The sequence below is a fragment of the Chiloscyllium punctatum genome, chromosome 38 (genome assembly GCF_047496795.1).
Source record: "Chiloscyllium punctatum isolate Juve2018m chromosome 38, sChiPun1.3, whole genome shotgun sequence".
Taxonomy (NCBI): domain Eukaryota; kingdom Metazoa; phylum Chordata; class Chondrichthyes; order Orectolobiformes; family Hemiscylliidae; genus Chiloscyllium; species Chiloscyllium punctatum.
Genome location: NC_092776.1, coordinates 48,096,436 through 48,116,221, shown reverse-complemented (window position 1 = coordinate 48,116,221; position 19,786 = coordinate 48,096,436). Strand labels below are relative to the sequence as shown.

Genomic DNA, 19,786 nt, shown 5'->3' with positions numbered 1-19,786 from the left:
AGGGCGGCACGGTGGCACAGTTGTTAGCACTCCTGCCTCACAGCGCCAGGGACCTGGGTTCAATTCTTGCCTCGGGCAACTGTCTGTGTGGAGTTTGCACATTCTCCCCCTGTCTGCATGGGTTTCCTCTGGGTGCTTCGGTTTCCTCCCACAGTCCAAAAATGTGCAGGTTAGGTGAAATGGCCATGCTAAATTGCCCGTAATGTTAGGTGAAGGGGTAAATGTAGGGGAATGGGTCTGGGTGGGTTGCTCCTTGGAGGGTGGGTGTGTACTTGTTGGGCCAAAGGGCCTGTTTCCACACTGTAAAAGTAATCTATATTAATCTTCATTAATGAGAATTCACAATGAGGTTGCAGTGAACTGGTGATGGTAGCTGCTTCAAAAGAATAACTTGCATTTGCAAGATCAATGGTCTTTTAAAAGGGAAAACAACTTTGTTTTTATGCCTTAAAATGTTTCGGCTGTCCCTATTTAGAGTCTGATAAGCTGGAAACCGAGTCTAATTTTGTTTGCAGGCAGATACTGGGCATTGGTGACATGTAGAGACCTGTTTAGTAGTTATGTGTCACATTATCCAACAATGTCCCTGCCTGAAGAGAACAGTCAGGAACCATGTGTATTAGTTGTTGCTGTAAGGCCCAAGTTGTGAAGTAGTTGCTATTGATAGAAGTGTGCTATCATACATGTGTAATAAATAAAAATTAAATTAGTTATGAAGACCAATTCACAACGTGTTCAATAAAATATATAATAAAAACATGAGTTATACAAGGATGGCTACTGTAAGATTACTTTATTTCTATAATTTGGATTATATTATTTTCTTCCAGAACCTTTTATTTTTACAGTTGATTTAAAGTCTGTTTCTTTTACAATAAATTATTGTACTATTTTCTTATACGTAAACTTTTTATTTATTCCTCATTTTTTTATATCTGAAATACAGTGTCGCAAACTTAGCACTGATGGTTTTCCAATAATGCAAATGTCATGGGCAGGTAAAGATTAACTGGTCCATTGAGCTTGCTGTAGGTTTTGGAGGAACATCATGATTAAACATTTCTTTTCAGCACCCACAACAATCAGCACTGCTAGCCAAGCAATTTCTTAGGAAAGACCGAATAAGAAAAAGAGATAACAAGGGTCTTCAAGGGCAACTGCGGTTGGAGAAGAAATGACAGTCTTCCAGTTAGCCCCAAATCTGTGAATATTGTTATGGTGTGGATGTGCACTGTACCTTTAAGAGAGAGAGGAAGCTGGCAAGGATTTACAGAAGCACACAGTGTGCTGAACAATTTAAAAATGTAACGTTTGGTTGAAACAAATAACTGGAGTTGGGTTGCCATGGAACAAAAACAAATTCAAATTCGACCAATCAGTTTAAATTATGTCCCAAATACCAAAACCCAATCAAATTTGAATTTTACTGTTTGGGATGACATCAAACCAATGAAATGATCCCATGTTTTGTGGTATAAAATCAGACATTTTGAACAGTTAGGGGGAGAACTACAAAAGGCTGCTAGCAGAATACCTCTCTGAAAGGTACCTGTCCATTTGTGCTGCAGAAGATCGAATAGGAGATGACTCAGGAAAATACAGCAAAAAATCTACAAAGGAGAATTGACAAAGTTGACTGGTTTTGAAACGTGATTTTCTTTTTTTTGCAAATCTTAATCGGTGTTTTTATTGGACCAGTATTGTAGAGTGGGAGGTAAAAGATAGGTTTAAGAGAAAAGAGTTGTAAATAGCTGTTGTTTCAATATTCTCTGTCGGACTTAAAGAATAAAATGGTTAATTTTTACTTTAAATAGTGGCTTCAGGGATAGTCCTTTGCCTCTTGAAATTTAACAGATTACGGCACGAGGTGAACGTCTTTGTGTCAGATTTAAATTAGCAGAGGGGTTTACCCAATGTCGAAACAATATATACTAAAATATTCTTTCTAAAATCAATTTTGCTTTGTCCGTATGTTATTTTGTGTGTCGTGGTCAATACATCAATATACATTTAAGGGACATGTTCAAGATATTACTGTAACATAGCATGTGACCTAACAGTATAAAGATCTTACGTTGGAGCTCTTGAAACAGGACACCCTACAGGATGCATGCTGTTCTCTTGTAACCTAATATTGTATGCCTGAGGAATGCAATGTTTGCATATAACAGGTATATTAAATGTCTGTGGGATTCTTCAAGACCCATGCCCAGTTTCTTATGTCATGGGAGATAACTAAGCATTGATGTGAAAGGTAAAACACACTGGAGGCAAACTCACACTACCACTTTTCCCATAACTCCTTGCAAAATATTGTTTCCTGTTCTTTTACCAAACCAGCGATACATACTATCCATTGCTTCATTCATGCTGTCATAGGTTCAGCAGATTTTGTTGTTTCAAAGTTTAATGGTCAAAATATTAAGATTTCTCAACTGTAAACAGTGAAAACATCGAGTAATATTATGATAGATTTTTGTTGTACCAAGCTTTGGTCCTGTCAACAGGGAGCATTTGGAGTTGTAAAACACTCTGAACAAGATATACAAATTTTGGTGCCTAAGGCAACAGGAATAATCAGGGTCCTTGTGCAACCCCACACAACTCTCCCTTCCGAGTCATAGAGATGTACAGCATGGAAACAGACCCTTCGGTCCAACCCGACCAGATATCCCAACCCAATCTAGTTCCACTTGCCAGCACCTGGCCCATATCCCTCCAAACCCTTCCTATTCATATACCTATTCAAATGCCTCTTAAATGTTGCAATTGTACCAGCCTCCACCACCTCCTCTGGCAGTTCATTCTATACCCATACCACCCTCTGTGTGAAAACCTTGCCCCTTAGGTCTTTTTTATATCTTTCCCCTCTCACCCTAAACCTATGCCATCTAGTTCTGGACTGTCCCACCCCAGGGAAAAGACTTTGCCTATTTACCCTATCCATGCCCCTCATAATTTTGTAAACCTCTATAAGGTCACCCCTCAGCCTCTGACTCTCCAGGGAAAACAGCCCCAGCCTGTTCGTCCTCTCCCTATAGCTCAAATCCTCCAACCCTGGCAACATCCTTGTAAATCTCCATCAACACTTTATTGCCCCTGGCTCTTGCCTCAGACCTATCTGACAGCCACTGTATTTGCTAGCCTACTTTGAATCATCATAAACTGTTTCTTTGTTCTGTAGTGGTTGTTACCAAGGACTCCACATTTGATCGACTTGAACCCAGTGGTCCATATGTTAATGTACTCTGAAAGCACAGGAGAAAAGAACTGGAGGTGTTTCTGGTGGGGGTCCAGAACAAGGGCGTAAGCTCTTAAAATTAGAGTTACACATTCAAGGATGGTGACAGGAAGTATTTCTTCATACAGAATGGAAATCTGGATTCCATTGCTAGAAACAGTACTGAGGTATGGTCAATTGAAAAGTTCATAATTGGGACTGTTAGTATTTGCTAGGTAAGGGCATTAAGGGACATGGAACCATGACAGTTAAATGGAGTTTAAATAGAAGTCAGCCTAGATTTAACCAAATAACAGTACAGGCTCAAGATGCCGAATAGCCTATTCCTTTTTATATGCCAGACAAAGTGATGGCATAGTGGTACTGTCAGTGGCCTAATAATGCAAAGCTCCAGATCTACGATCTGGGTTCAAATCCCACTAAAGCAGATGGTGAAAGTGGAAATTCAGTAAAATTTAAAATTAAATGCTAGTCTAATTGCAGCTATGTTATCATTTGTGTAAAACAACCCACTAGTTCACTAGTGTCCATTTGGAAACATGTGACTCTAGACCCACAGCAATGTGGCTGGCTTTCAGAGGGTAGTTAAGAGTCATTAGGACTGGGCAACTATGCTGGCCTTCATCAGTAATGCCTGTATTCTATACAAGAATGAAGTGAAAAAATGTTCCTATTTCAATTCACCACTGGGGATAGGTACAGCAAGAATAATTAAAGTTGATGAGTTAAAAATGACTGAATATTAAATTGTGCTTACTTAATTGGAACTTTACTATAGAGTCTTATTAAGTAAAAGAGACACTGAGCCTAAATTGTGAGATCCAGCAGACTGTTCAATCACTTCTGTCTGCAGCTACTGATGACCTGCTTGAGATCAGTTACCTCAGCACAAACCAAGGACAGAACCTGTGATCATTCACAGTCTCTGTAGCTCAATATCAAAGTATACATTAGGTTTAACTATTTGAGATACTGGGGACCTTGTCAAACTCTTTTTAATTTGTAAGGAAACCATACTCCACAGACATTTTGCAAAAATATTACGACAAAGTAGTTTTTTGTTCAGTTTTCAGTTTACGCAAACTGACAATTTTATCTATACAAGGACAGTAGCCCTAAGCACTGCATTAGGGATGAAATTAATCTCTTATCTTGCACAGCGAAGCTTATTGCTTTACGTATTTCCATTCTGGCCAGAGCAAAGCTTTTCTATTATACCTTTTACGTTCCAGATTTTGAACTGCAGCAATAAAGTGGACTCTTATCTTAGGCAGGCTAAGCATTATTGCTCACTTATAACACTTCTAGTAATGCTATTCCAAACATAATCTCGCCTGCTTTGCACATCATCCTGGTGAACTGATAACCCTAATTTTAAAACATGTGGCAAACACAGCATCATCTCCTTATAAAGGAAAGGAAAAATGAGCAACCAAGCCATGTCCAGACATGCTTTAGACTTATGGTGTTTTATGCTGTACAAGGAAGCCATTTGCTCCTTTATCCCCATGCTAGCTCATTGAAAGAGCTCCCCAAATAGTTTAACTCACCTGCTTTTTCCCCATAGACTTGCCAATTATTCTTCTCCAAACATTGCCTCTTCAAAAATTACCAATGGATCTATTTTTTTTCCACCTTTTTGCATAATGTAGTCCAGATCAGAAAAAAATCACTTTCCTTTCATTTTTTTCTCATGGCCGCATTGTCTTAGAACAATTTCTGACAATCTGTCTTTAGGTAATATTCAAGAGGAAGCTGGACGTGGCCGCAATGGCTAAAGGCATCAAGAGATATGGAGAGGAAGTAGGAATGAAAGATTGAAATTGCATTATCAACCATGATCCTACTGAATGGGGGAGCAGGCTCAAAGGGCTGAATGGCCTACTCCTGTACCTATTTTCTCTGTTTCATGACGTTGCCAAGTTTTGGCTCCACACAAATTATGCCAAACTTCATTTTCTTAAGATGAAACAGCATTAATATTGGTTTATGTGGCTTTGTGGAAGGGAATACTGGGGATGGGATGGATGGTGGCACTAATTCAGATAAGATTTGAAATCCCTTGTAACCAAGAAACGTTCCTAGACTTTTCAGTCTGATCCAGATGTTTGGATGATTGACAGCGGCAGTGTGGAATTGAGATGGCACAATAAAGAGTCATTAATTTAGATATTTAACCTATGCCATGGACTGATACGTAACAATAGACATTTCTGTTGGGGAAGTTCTACTTTGGCATTTCGGTCTTTATGAATAAAGGGAAGTTCTAAACTATCAGATAATCTATTAACATTAGAGCATCTCCACCTATTCCCCTCATCATTTACTGTCCACTTTAAAACATACCTCCCCACTCTAGTTTCCTGTTCCCTCTTTTGATATCTCTTTCTTTTGCTTTTGTATAAACCTTTGTTATGTTGGGTCTCTATGAAGCATCTTGGGACATGTTAACATGCGAAAGGTGCTATATAAATACAACCTGTTGTCAACCTCCTCCCAAAGAAAGATAGAGGACTATTCTTATATAATTTCCACACACACATTTTAGGGGAGGAAGGAGAAAACAGATCCTACAATTCAAACATTCACCCCACCTCCCCTTCATTTTAATCCTTTTGTTTCCTCTTGCACTCCAATGTCTTTTATTTGCTTCCTGGAGAGAATCCTGCTGAACTGCATCTGGTTCATGTAGACTTCAGCTACTGTAAGGAATAGTATGCAAGACTGAAAGGGTTATAAACTACATAAAAAGGAAGCTTACAACACTAACCTAAATATAGCTTGGGAACAGTCAGGGATGATACTTAACACACAGAGACATATACCAGGTACTGGTAGCCCTCTGTTCAACATGGAGGTTAAGATAAATGCAGGGAGGTTTTCATTTCAAAGCTTTAACTGCGTGTGCATTTAAGCCTGGGCCACCATTACAGATCAAAATTACAATCAGCATACAGCAAGGAAGTAAGGATTCCACGGGAGGAGAATTGGGGCTGGGAGGAGGAGGAGTTGTGGAGCCTGGCCAGAATGGAAGTTCAAAAGCAAAACATTTGGGCATTAAATGAAAAAGTCTTGTAGCTTTGAGACTGGAAACCTACTTAAGATTCTGTGCATTGAGAAATTTTGGTTCAAGTCACACTCTTGAATCAGTGTGTAATGTAAAGCATCCTTTGACGAATATTGGTAGGACTGGAAAGTATACAGCTAAAAAGGTAACCCCTACTGGAATTGTTTTTAAAACTAAATGCTGATTTAAGAACCAGAATCACTTAAAGGTTTACCTTCCAAGCTATCCGTTTATTCGGCATGTCAATCAGCTAGTTTCTACCTTCCAAGATTTTTCAAAGTTGATTGGATGACTAACAACCTCAAAAGGCTAATTTTGAAAGATGCCTAACCTGTGTGAGCCTGAATATAACAAATTGTTTCCAGACCAAAGTTTTCCCCACTGCCCTGCTTTGTACAGTCTCCAAACTACTTCTTCTGCTGCCACCTTGAGTTCTTCAATACAACAGCACATTTGTGAATATACTTTCTGCCTTTCACTTCCTGCACTTTTCATTTCCTGGGTCAGGATCATCGGATTAACCCTTTCATTCCCGTTCTTTTTCTTTGGTAACATAGACGCAAAATTTCCAGTCTAGAATTTCTTCTGAGCCTGTTTTTGCGTTATACACATGATCCTTAGTTAATGCTTGGAATACTTAACAAGTTACATTCATTCTTGACAAGATTGCAAATACCTTTTGTTTGGAGAAATGCAAACGTACATAGTGTACTAGCTGACATTATGTAATCGTGTGAGCTATGCCTCTGCTAGATCTTCCTTTCACTTCAGTTTTATCAGCTATTAAACAGATAATTTGAAATGTGATATTGTAACTGTGAAGCTGAGATTGCCTGAATTTTCAAAGCTGTAAGAGACTCGACTAATGTAAAAATACAGCAACAAAGAAATCAAACAGCAGTCGGGGCCATCTTTGGTGTGCTGGATGAGTCAGGATGGCTGTGATGTTTCCACTCTTTGCTGCTGTGGAAATGAAGGCAGCTATACAATAGAATTGGAATTTGTTCCCATCAAAATGAGAAACTATTAAATAGCTATTGAGTTGAATATAATAACAGAGCAGATAAGAGTAGCAATCCTAATGTCAGTGCTGGGGAAAGAGAGGGCCACAAGCTGCGTTGCAACCTAAACCTGGAGCAGAGAAGCCAAGCAGAAGAGATGTTAAAGGCTTTGAAGAAATGCTTTGAACCTTTTGATTAATGTTACTTTTAAATGTGTGTGTTAAATATCAGAACTCAAGGGAAGAGGGGATCTATTGATCAGCATGTGACTACACTGATACACGTGGCTGAATCGTGAGACTTAGGAGAGCTGAAAACCATCTTCCATTTGGGATCTCTTATGCCTAAGACAATCCTGCCATCAGGGCACTTTTGTTCAGGAGGAGAAAACTATCAACATGTGCAGAAGCTCTGAGGTTGTCAATCATTGTGCTACAGAACAGATGAGAATTTACATTAATGTTGAGACACTGTCCAGACCAAACATGAACACCACATTTGGAAAAAGAAAGAAATGCTTGCAGAATAGCCAACAGAAGGACCAAAGTCAGAGTACAAGATTGTGGAGGACATGCCCAGCATCGGGTTACTGTGCCCTAACTGCAAGAAGCAGAGCTATTTTGCATGTAATGGTTTACCATGAAAAAAGGACAAAATGATGCCCACTGGAGAAATGTCAGCTGATAATTCTGATGACGTGTTCTACACCATTCAACAGGTTGGTATTGTCAGGGTCTAAAGGTGACAGCTGATTTGTGAATGTTCGAATGATGAAGTTAGACCCCAATGCTTTGGGAAGAATGAAGACCTGGAGTTCCAGAGAATAGACATTAATAAAAATCCAATTCAGCTGAAGTGAGTCTAAAGGTTGGATTGGTAACCCTACGTGTGCTGAAAGAGGTTTCTAGTGTTCCATAGTTCACTAATCCATTGACTGCTGAATAAATTGGAAATGATTACAAAAAGCATTTTTACAGGTCTTGTATATCTTCCTGCTGAACATTGTTTCAAAGTAGAGGAGTGCAGGATTAACTGAGTATCTGCCAAGAAGAACTCCAGTTGACCTCAAAGCCCTGAAAGACAAGGAAGAAGAACTGGCAACCCCATCAACCCAGGGCTAGAATTTGTTCTTTGAGGAAATGGTGGCTCATGATAAATGGATGAAGTACTCATCACAGAACAGAAGCACAAAGAGTGCAGTAAGAAAGAAGAGAACCAGAAGAAAAATATGCCATCGAAGATGCCTGAAGTTGAGGGCAGAGGTCACGTACTGATAGTGACAGAACATCACCTAGATCCTAACGAGGTGAGGGTTTTAACAGAGATGCAGCAACCAGTGATGAGAAAACAATGCAATGACTTGATGGATTTGAGAACCATCTCGCAAAATTCTTGTCTAATTTGTCAGTGTGAACATTTCCACATGCTCTGGCAGCCATCAATCCAGCACAGTCATTGAATCTGAATGACAAGCACTTGCTTTGATACATTTTCTGAAAGTGGTACATTTTGCAATAAAAGCATTTGGTTTTAATAGCTAGACATAGTTGCATCTGTGAGGTTTCTTTATTCCACAGCATGAACACGGACCTTTGGTGTCTGGGTTCTGTGTCCTACCTGTGAATTAGGTTACCATGTATGTCTTTGTGGTTCCGTACCTTAAAAACTGAATGGATTCCAAGGTTGATCCCCACTTTGGATTCCAAAGAGACAACAAAGAGGTGATTGAGGGTGTCAGCAGATGAGTCGCAACTCCTAGGGAGTGTTGCTGAACAAAGAGACCTTGGAGTGCAGGTTCATAGCTCCTTGAAAGTGGAGTCACAGGTAGATAGGATAGTGAAGAAGGCGTTTGGTATACTTTCCTTTATTGGTCAGAGTATTGAGTACTGGAGTTGGGAGGTCATGTTGCGGCATTGGTTAGGCCACTGTTGGAATATTGTGTGCAATTCTGGTCTCCTTCCTATCAGAAAGAAGGTGTGAAACTTGAAAGGGTTCAGAAAAGATTTACAAGGATGTTGCCAGGGTTGGAGGATCTGAGCTATAGGGAGAGGCTGAAAAAGCTGGGGCTGTTTTCGCTCGAGCATCGGAGGCTGAGGGGTGACCTTATAGAGGTTTTCAAATTTATGAGGGGCATGGATAGAATAAATAGATAAAGTCTTTTCCCTGGGGTTAGGGAGTCCCGAACTAGAGGGCATAGGTTTAGAGTGAGAGGGGAAAGATATAAAAGAGACCTAAGGGGTAACTTTTTCACACAGAGAGCGGTACGTGTATGGAATGAGCTGCCAGAGGATGTGGTGGAGGCTAGTACAATTGCAACATTTAAGAAGCATTTGGATGGGTATATGAATAGGAAGGGTTTGGAGGCTTATGGGCAGGGTGCTGGCAGGTGGGACTAGATTGGGTTGGGATATCTGGTCGGCATGGACGGGTTGGACCAAAGGGACTGTTTCCATGCTGTACATCTCTATGACAATAGATGTTCTTAGGGATGACATGGATGTGTGTTTGGAAGCTCATTCTGGATTAAACATGACACCAAGGTTGTGAATTGTTCAATTCAATCTCAGTCAGCTGCCGCGGAGTGAGATGGAGCTAGTAACACTCAGGAACAGAAGTGGAAACTGATAACAAAGTCTTTGGTTTTCCCATATTTAAATGAAGGAAATTTCTGCTCTTCCCGTGCTGCATTTCAGGCAGTCTGACAATTTAGCAACAATTGAAGAGCGAAGAGGGAAAATGGTGAGGTAGAATTAGGTGTGAACATGTAAAAACCGAAGTTGTGCTTTTCAGTGATATTGCCAAAAAGTAAGAGATGGTTAAGAAATAGGAAGAATTCAAGAATTGATCTGTGAGGACAGCTGTGATGCAAAACCACTTTAAGTGATTATCTAGTTATGAATGGTACCAGGTGGAGTGCAATCCCCCCCTTGATAACAATGAACAGGCATTGGAGAATGCTGGGATTTGAACACGAAATCCGGGGAAAGGTGCACTTGGATTTAGAAGGCAAAAACATTTCAAAGGACTCTGACGAAGGCTGGGGGAATGGACTATTAGTTTGCAAGGGCTTCAGGGTGAAAGCTACACTTTTTTTTGTAGGATGATGAACAGTTTCTGAAAAGGCAGCTATTAAACTGTCCTGGCACACACGGGGATCAAGATGGGAAATTCAGTTTGTTGGGAATGGAATCAAGAAAGCAAGGGGAGGGTGTGAACAAGATGAGCTTGGCGAGGATACAAGGAATTATAGGAAAGAAATCAATGAAAAATGCGAGCTCAGGACATCAGGAAAAGGAAATCAGCACATGTGGGGTGGGGATGGAGGAAGTACGGCATATGGTTGCCAACTTTGTTTTTGATATAATCCTGACTGTGTCATCACATCTCCTACTTGCAGGAACCGTCCACCACATACCGCTGATTTCACAAAGTGTCCATTTTCACAATGCACCAACTTCCTGCACCACGTATCACTCATTAACTGATTGGATGATGCTTGACTCTTAGTCAAACAGTCCTTTTTCCCCCAGTGTGCCATATTTTTATACTAATAACCAAAAGGGTTCAACTTTTTGCAACAAATATTCATTTATTTGTTGCAAATACTCTATCCTCAGGTTAGTTTCTCCCCTTCTGACAGTTTTATTCTTTCTCAAGATTTATCCTGAATCCCCTGAGTTTTGGGGGCATAACTAATAGGCATTTGCAGAACAGTGCGGGAGTCTGCCAAACGTGTCTTCAAAGACTAACTATGTGGTGATAGACATTGTCGTGCACATAATACAAAACAGGAGGCATTGCACAGAATTGCCATCAATGCGGCTGGATATTGGGTGAGGTTCACAGAAGGCAGTCAACATGAAACCATCCAAGACAAATTTCCATCCCTTTAGGATCCTCAACTATCCTCAATTCTGGGTAAAATCATAAAGCTTGTGTTAAGTAGTGTATACGTATGAAGTAAGGTTAAATGAACAACACCAACATTAATCTCATCCTTTTCACCCAAGTCCTAAACTAAGAACCATCCTGGTTTAAAACAGAGAAAACCTGAGGTATAATGCCCTAATTTGGTTCAATATCTTTTCATTACATTTCTTTCATAATTATTTGGGTTATTGAGTTACTGTTGAGTATGTGTGTTACTGTTCACTGTTCAAATTATGTTTGGAGCTTTTCAAGCTTTCGTGTAAAATAAACCGTCGACATAAAGAGGGAGAGAAAAAAAGCAGCAGAGACAGGGACAAGTACAACTCCTAACCATTACATTATCTTTTAAATAATTTATCACAAGCCCAGTTTACGTTTCTAGCTCCGTAGCCCTTTGGGATTCTAAATATTTAAGCAGTGGGGTTTCTGGACCACAAGAATAAATATGTTTCAGGATTTCTACACTTTCAAAATCCATTGGCAGCTCACACATCAGTTATCAATTTTTAGGCTTGGAATAATTTTAAACCACACTTTAGAATAAAAAGTCATTTAAAAAAAAATCATCTCTTTATGGATTGTAAATAATTTTAACATCAAGTGATTGTTGGGCGTCCAGCAGTTGCCAATGTAAACCATTAGGTGTATGCCCAGAAATGATTGCTAGTGAACACAATAGTGTACCTTGAGCCAAGTTTAGTTTCCTGAGTTACAAAGTGAGCATTGCTATAATGAAAATTTTGGCTGGGTCACAGTTGCCAGTCTATAATAAATGTTTATTTATACTGATAGGAAAGGATGGCAATTTAGATAGAGCAATATTTCTTTGCAGCCTGTTTGCACCATGACCTCCTAAAAGCACAAAATGGAAAGCAGGCATGCTACATTGTGAAAAGCTGGAATTCCCAGTGGGATGGCTAGCAATGTGGAAGTATTGCTAGTCAATATCCATCTTCTTATAGTGGTTACGCAATTTGCCAGAGAAATAACTTGCAAACTTGTTTCATTTTTCTATCTAAGGGTGTTAGTTGGGATTTGTGGATGAAATGTGCTGCCATAACCAGGGAAAATATTCCCCATTTATTATCAGAGATTTACATGGTAGCTAGTGCTGTCTTTTTTATTCTTACATTATGTGGACAGGTTGGATTCACTGGATTTGTATTCCCTTCAATATAGCAGTTTAGTGGTTGCTCCATTTGAGATGTTTTGAGATGACTAAAGGAGCCGGGATGACGGATAGAGAGAAACTACATGCTTTTTTGGGGATGCAAAAACGTTAGAACATAAACCTAAAGTTAGAGCAAGGCTGTTCTGGGGTATTGTTCAGAATCTCTTCTTTCTACAATGGATAATGGATGTTTGGAACTCCTATTCCCAAAACTGTTGCTGCCAGGTAATTTAAAATTACAAAAGCAAGACTGATAAGATTCTTGATATGCATGGGTATTAAGGGTTACAGATCAAGACTGGAAGATGGAGTTAAGATGCAGGGTTACATTGTATATTTGAGTACCAGAATATGCTTCGCCTACTACTGCTACTACAAATGATTTCAAGTGGAAAATGGAACGCCAACAATGGAACTGTTTATGTACTTCCACTTTTGTGTTCTTCATAAAATATATTTGTGAGAGGTAAGTACCCGGGATTGAGTCTCTGCTCAAGTGCACTAGCACCCATACTGTCAGGCAGAGCAGAAAGACAGTGATTCAACCCTTATTTCTGACAGAAAGCTCCTATATCCTCAGCCATGTGCTTAACTAGGGCTCCAACCCTCCAGGAGTGTCTTAGACCCATCAGGAATTAAAGATTCGTCTCTCAGGATGTGAGCAACCTGGAAGAATAATCCTAGTTGTGTCAATAAGAGAAACAATCAGAGAAACAGTCATGTCAGTCTAATCTTACACTCCTCCTTATGGTCAATGAGACAACAGCATTGACTGAGGCCTAGTCCTTTCATCTGGGGAAACATGACAAGGGGAGAAAGATAAAATGCAGCAATTAATTTGTACATTTATGTTACCAATTTGTCCAAGTTGCTAATTTATGATACAGTGAGCAACTGTGCCATTTTCCTATTAATATGTGCAGAATGAAGGAAAGAATTTGCATTTATGCAAGCTGCTCATTCTCAAATTGGCAACAGAGAGATCTTTTACAGAGAGATGGCAGATACAGCAAGATTTGCAGGAAGTACATGAATGTTTTTTTAAAAATTCAAATGTAAACACCAAAAGTAAAAGGAATGCATATTCTCAATTCTTTCCAAAGAGGTAAAGGCAAGATATCAATTAATTTTCAACATACATTTGCCATTTCCCAGACCTCATTTGTTTTCAAATATCAGAGAAGTCAACCATTTCATTGTTAGGAATGAGATTTCTCCAATATGAAAGGAAGGATAGCCCACCCCCACTGCACTCTAGCTCTGAGAAGTAGCAGTCCTTTAACATTAGAACCCTCTCTACAGTATTTACATGATGACCAGCATCGCAACACCATGCTGTTTGAAAAGCTGCTGAAATTTTGCTATTTTGTGATCTGACAGCTGACAACATCTATCAGTCTTTAATCTTAATCCTTTGCCCCGTTACTATTTTTCTTTTAAAAAGACATATAATATTGCCACTTTCCTTTACAACACCATCGCAGATTAAGTTATCGGTAGCAATGAGCCACACCAGAAATCACACCCATATCCCCCAACACCTCTGTGACCCTACTCAGTTCTGTGAGAGTCAGAAAAAAAAAATCTCCCCCAAATCACTTACTATTGTGCTTTCATCATTACAACTGTCGAGCCTTTGACCCTCGATTCACATTTCTGCATCTACCAATCTACTCATCCTCACTCTCACCTCCATCATTAATGCCCTAGTCCTCAAAAACCATTGCATGTCACCATAACCACAGCGGGAATGGAATGTTTTTCTGCCTGCGATATATATGGGACTAGCAAACTGATATGTGCCCTCAGTGGCACCCTGTACTGTGGAGAAACCCAAATCATTACTAAGCTCAATACTTGCTCCACCAACCTGCCAAGAGAGAATTAAACATGTTTGGCTGTCTTGGAAGATGCGACATATGCGACAGTGACTATGCGACAGTGGCTTATGAGACAGTGACTATGAATATCAAATGCTCCAGCGTCATAAATATTAGACACTGGGTACTAATACATCTAGAAGAAGTCAGATGCATAAAAGCTCATGACCACAGTCATTTTCCCCAACAATTACAATTGCTACATTCACTCCACTCTGAGGATACACTTCTGGCTGCAGCTGCTCTTGGATTGGAGTGAACACTTCCTTCATCAAACAGAAACATTGGAGATTGCCGACACTGAGACAGGAGAATTATCATCTAAAGTCCCTGGTGGACGTTGTCTCCCACTGGGAGTCTTTTACCTCCTCCTCCTCCTCCTCAGAGCAGCTCATCCTGGGGATAGAAACAACCATACCCATATCTGAGAGGAAATGTTTTGTTGAGAAGCGTTAAAGTTAGGACCAAGGTCTCCTGCACATCTCACCACTCCCTGTAGATATCAAAAACTTCAATTATAAGTGCAAACTTCTACAAACTCAGCACAACCAACAGAAATCAATCAGGAACTAAACTGATAAATATTTGTTGAACCCTATATATAGCACTTGTGAGAGATTTTTTCCTATTCCTGTGCAAAGATGGCACCAATGTTATTAATTGTCTACTCTGTGTACTTTCACCAGATGCCCCCAGGTGTCATGCTAATACCCTACATAATATGGTGTTCCATCACAAGTATGCATGCTGGAACCATCTTACAACAAAAGCAGCATCTGTTAGGTCAAAAAAAAACACTGTGTAAACTGAATTTTGTGAATTGTCTATGCAGTTTTAAAAATATTTCTTCATTTTTAATTCATCACATTCAAACAATCTTACAGACAGAGGAAAACTGGTTTGTTTATTTGTTATTTAATAGGGGTCAGTAGAAATGGTTTGTCCTGTTTGAGGGGACAGTGCTAAATTAGTGTCCTAAAGCAATTATGCCACTTTCTAAGATTGATTAAAATGAGCTGCATTGTTTGTGCCATTGCTACAGAGAGATTATTATAAATGGTTTCAATTTTTCTCCAATAAAGGATCCCACGTTCATATTGCAGAAAACAAATAATGATCATTGAAGGAAGCAAGAATGATAATGAACCTCAGTTATGTTGTTGAGTAACTGGTCAGTATTTACAGACACAAAGATGGATAGACATTGCCACAGCATAGGTTTTCCAATAAATTTTAAGAGAAATATTATATGTCATTAAAGTGACCAGTATGGTTACATCAGAAGTCATTACAATTAAATACTTGTTTTATCTTGAACGCTGTAGACATCAAACTTCTCAGATATAGACTTTCAACAGTCAAAGGCTCCGGTTTCATCAGTGTGGTTAAATGAGTCTTGTCTCCTTCTCTGTTTCACCCCCTCCTATCTCCCTCACATGCCCACATACACTGTCCTTACAGGCATTTATTATAATTTTTTTTGCAGTCTGTGTTATAATCAGGTACATCGTTAGCTGACTCAGGTCATTTGCAACTTCATATAACCTTAATGACTAAAGTTAATGGAGCATAAAAGTGAGAATGATGGAAATCATGCATCAAGTATTCATGCAGTTCACAAGAACTAAAATTACGTCAAGCCTAGAGTGCTGACAGAAATGGTGATAATGGAGAGTCCTAGAAACATTTGGATAAAAGGTAAGGTACTCACAAGTCTCGATATGTCCTTGTAGCTGAAGAATTTGTGGAGCAGGCATCGTTAGAATAACTGCATCAAACATTTCTGAAGGAGCTGAATTGCTGCAGACCTCCAACTTGCCTTCTTTCAGGTTGATGTGGGTAACATGGCGATTATAGTACACTTCTGTTCATGTGTTGTTTGCCATAGTAATAGAAACAGAGCATAATGAGAGAAAAGAACGTATAGAAAAATAAGTATTGCAACATGAAACTACATATTCGTTTACACGTTCAAAAAAATGTTATTTTTTTAAATAAAGCTTTTCTTTAAAAAAGTGGAAGATAATACTTCCTTACCCTATACCTTTCCTATCTATCTCCCTTCCTGACTTCTTTATCATCTCTTATGTTGCTCTCCCAGCTTCAGTGTCACTGGGTCAAAACCCTGCGATTTCCTCCCTAAAGGCATTGTGGGTCAGATCACAGCAGGTGGACTGCAGTGGTTCCAGAAGGCAGCTCACCACCAACTTCACAAGGATCAAGCAATAAATGCTGGCCAGACAGCTACCACTCGTGTCCCACAAAATGAATAAATTTTTTTAAAAACATGGTGTCATAGATCCATGAAATCCTTACAGCACAGTAATAAGCCATTTTACCCATCCTATCTGCACTAGCCCTCTGCAGGAGTGATCCACCTGGTGCTAATTCCCCTCCCTTATCCTTGTGGCCAAAGATAATTTGCCTTTTCAGATAATGAATCAATTTACATAATTGGATATACTTCCAGGAGTACATGGTGGCTTCTGGCATCTTCCCATTTGGATATCCAGCAAGTGAATGTTAAAATGCTATCCACTCATGAAGATGTCCCAGTTGATCTTATCTGTGTTTGATGTCCTCTATCAGCACGTACAGGAGGCACTCAATTAGAACTAGGCAGAACATTTACTGCCCTCCCTTGTGACATGTTTGGTTTCAGGGGCATTTAATCAGGTTGAAGATGGCAACAATCTCTGTGGTGAGAACGGCCATGGGTGGTCTTCCAGGCCCATTCCCAATTTTGGTCCTTAAGTGGGTAATTAATGTCTACTTAAGCATTTCCTCCAGCCATCAGGGGACAGGAAGCTTCTTTCCCAGCCACCGATTACTGACCCTCCTTGAACAGCTCAACACCACCTTCTCAAGGGCACTTGAGGGTGAGCAATAATGCTGTCCCAGCGAGCAATGCCCACATTCCTTGAGTGAATTAAAAACCCTTCCAGCCCTGCCATCCCCATCCCATGATTCTTTACAATACCCACCCACTTGTGACCTGCAGTCCAGCAACAATCCCAGGCCTTGGGTGGGTGCATCATTAGCTGCTAACATCTCCTTGCTGGCACTCCCAATGAACAGAGCTGGCAGCGTCTGATTGGCTGACAGTTTTGGTAAGTGCAACCTCTGCCCTGGTGATTGAATCTGGGAAAGGTGCAGCTCTGATCTTCCTGAGTGGCATGTAATGGAGTGGCTCTTCTCTAAAGAAGGCCATGTGGGTCTCTTGCTGGCTGGCGGTTGAGACAACCATCACCTTCATTAAGTACCAACCCAGGAGTGAAAATATTCCTTTTCTTCTCTTCTCTCATCCAATGTAATAACCACAATAGTGAGGTGAGCTGACCTAGCGAAACCTACTCTGCCTCACCTGGGCAGTTCTCTAAACACTGCAATTGTTTTCCATCAAATAAGTTACTTGACTCATGACTTGTCCTAGATTTTGACCTCCTACACTGGGGAAACCAAACACAGATTGGATGACCACTTTGAAGAACATCCCCTTAGACCACGAGTCATCGGTCACATTAAATCTTTTCCTCAGTGCCATTTTGGCATTTCTGTCCTTGCCCTCCTATACCCTTGCAATAAATCACAACATAATGCACAGTTTACAGCACCTTATCTCTTGATACGGAACTTTATAGCTTTCTCAACTTAACATTAAGTTCAACAATTTCCAACCAAAGCTTTTGCCTTCACTTTTTCAGAAAGCAGTTGTTAGTGATTCTGCTTTTCCAGTTTACACCTTCTCTCAATCCATCTTTCATCTGTTTACTTATACAGTCATAGAATCATACGCACAGAAACAGAGCCTTCAGTCCAACCAGTCCACACCAAGCATAATCCCAAACTAAACTAGTCCCACCTTTCTGCGCTTGGCCCATATCCCTCCAAACATTTCTCACTCATGTACTTATCTAAATGTCTTTTAAAAGTTGTAACTGTACCTGCATTCACCACTTCCTCTGGAAGTTCATTCCATACACAAACCACTCTGTGCAAAAAAAATTGCTCCTCTTTTTTTTTAAATCTTTCTCCTCTCACTTTAAAAATATGCCCCCAGTCATCAAATCCCCCACCCTAGGGAAAAGACACCCGCCATTCACCTATCTATACCCCGCATAAACTTCTATCACATTGCCTCTCAACTTCCTATGCTCCAGCGAAAGAAGTCCTAGCCTATCCAGACTCTTCTTATAACTCAAATCATTCCCGGCAACATCCAGGTCAATCTCTTCTGAACCCTTTCCAGCTTAATAAATTCCTTTTGTCGTTGTCATCTGCTTTTCCCTTGCGCTGTCATCATCTTTTCCATTTAATTCCTTCCTCTTTGCATCCTGGCACAGAAATTTCCATTTGTTCTACCCTTTTTTAGCTTCTGCATTTGCTTAAAACTGGTACATCTTTAACATTTTCCAGTTCTGTTGAAAGATTATGGACATGAAAGGCTAACTCTGTTTCTTTTCCCATCGATGCTGTCAGAGAGACTGGTTTTTCCAGCATCCTTTGCTTTTATAACACACATGTATTAATCTGACCAGAGTACCAGTTGATATAATGCACATTCCTTCACTGTACATTGGTTTTAATGCGTTTGAAGAATTTAGACAGTTATTTGTAGAACACACACTTTCCTTACCTTATTGGTTAGAATGCGATTCTGGGCCAGTAGTTTAACTTGCAATGCAAGATCGCACGAGAATGGAACTATTGCGTTATATCAGAACCAACTATGTTAGAAAATTTAAGGCCATATTTCATTGACTTGTGCACTTACACGTGGATGTTACAGTTCAGTATTGTTTGCCATTGTCCACAGTAATTGGGAATGTTGAACATTAAGCCTACAAAAAAAATCCTAAATCTCTTTCAATTTCTTCTTAGATATGACCACTTTTTTCTTTTCACTTGAAAGACTTCACATCTATCTGTGTTAAAATTACTTTTCTGCTCTGTAATTTAGCAACATATTCAAGGTTTACTCAACTAAATTACACACACGTTTTGTTATTCAAATACTTCTCCATTCTCCTTTGCTCAAAATGTTAAGACTGTAACAAGACAATCTCTCATATGTAATTCAGCTGACCTATTAACTAACCTTTTGTAGTTACTGGCTTGGGACAGTATAAGCTTTGACCTGCTGTTTTTTGGTCACAATATCTCTTACTGCTCGCACTTTAAGCTAGAGCCAGGATTTGAATCCATAATTTTTTTCACAGGACTTGCATGACTTGCGCTGCCCCATGGTCCAATATCAACACAAAATAACTGACCATTTTCAAGATTCTCTTTCCAGTCTAATAGTTTCTCGCTACAATCACTGATCTGTTGTCCTTGCAGAGAATGCAAAAGTAAAACAGATACTTCAAAAACAAACAATGCTCTTTATCCATATGCAAACATTGCTTTTAAGCTCTTAATGGAAAGATTGCTTAGTTTGGGTGGTCAAGATCGCAATTTTAATGCATTAATCCCCAAATTCTTAATTCAGCAAAT

The 19,786-nt window shown here is 39.7% G+C and overlaps 1 protein-coding gene across 3 annotated transcripts in view; it reads right to left on the bottom strand.

Annotated features, from left to right (window-relative positions):
• The window catches only part of rnls (renalase, FAD-dependent amine oxidase), a 163,845-nt gene that overhangs the window by 127,495 nt on the left and 16,564 nt on the right, over window positions 1-19,786 (bottom strand). For all 3 annotated transcript variants that reach the window (XM_072557831.1, XM_072557832.1, XM_072557833.1), the window contains exon 4: window positions 16,002-16,154. In XM_072557831.1, coding sequence (XP_072413932.1) covers window positions 16,002-16,154 — 153 coding nt within the window. The remainder of the gene's footprint in view (window positions 1-16,001; window positions 16,155-19,786) is intronic.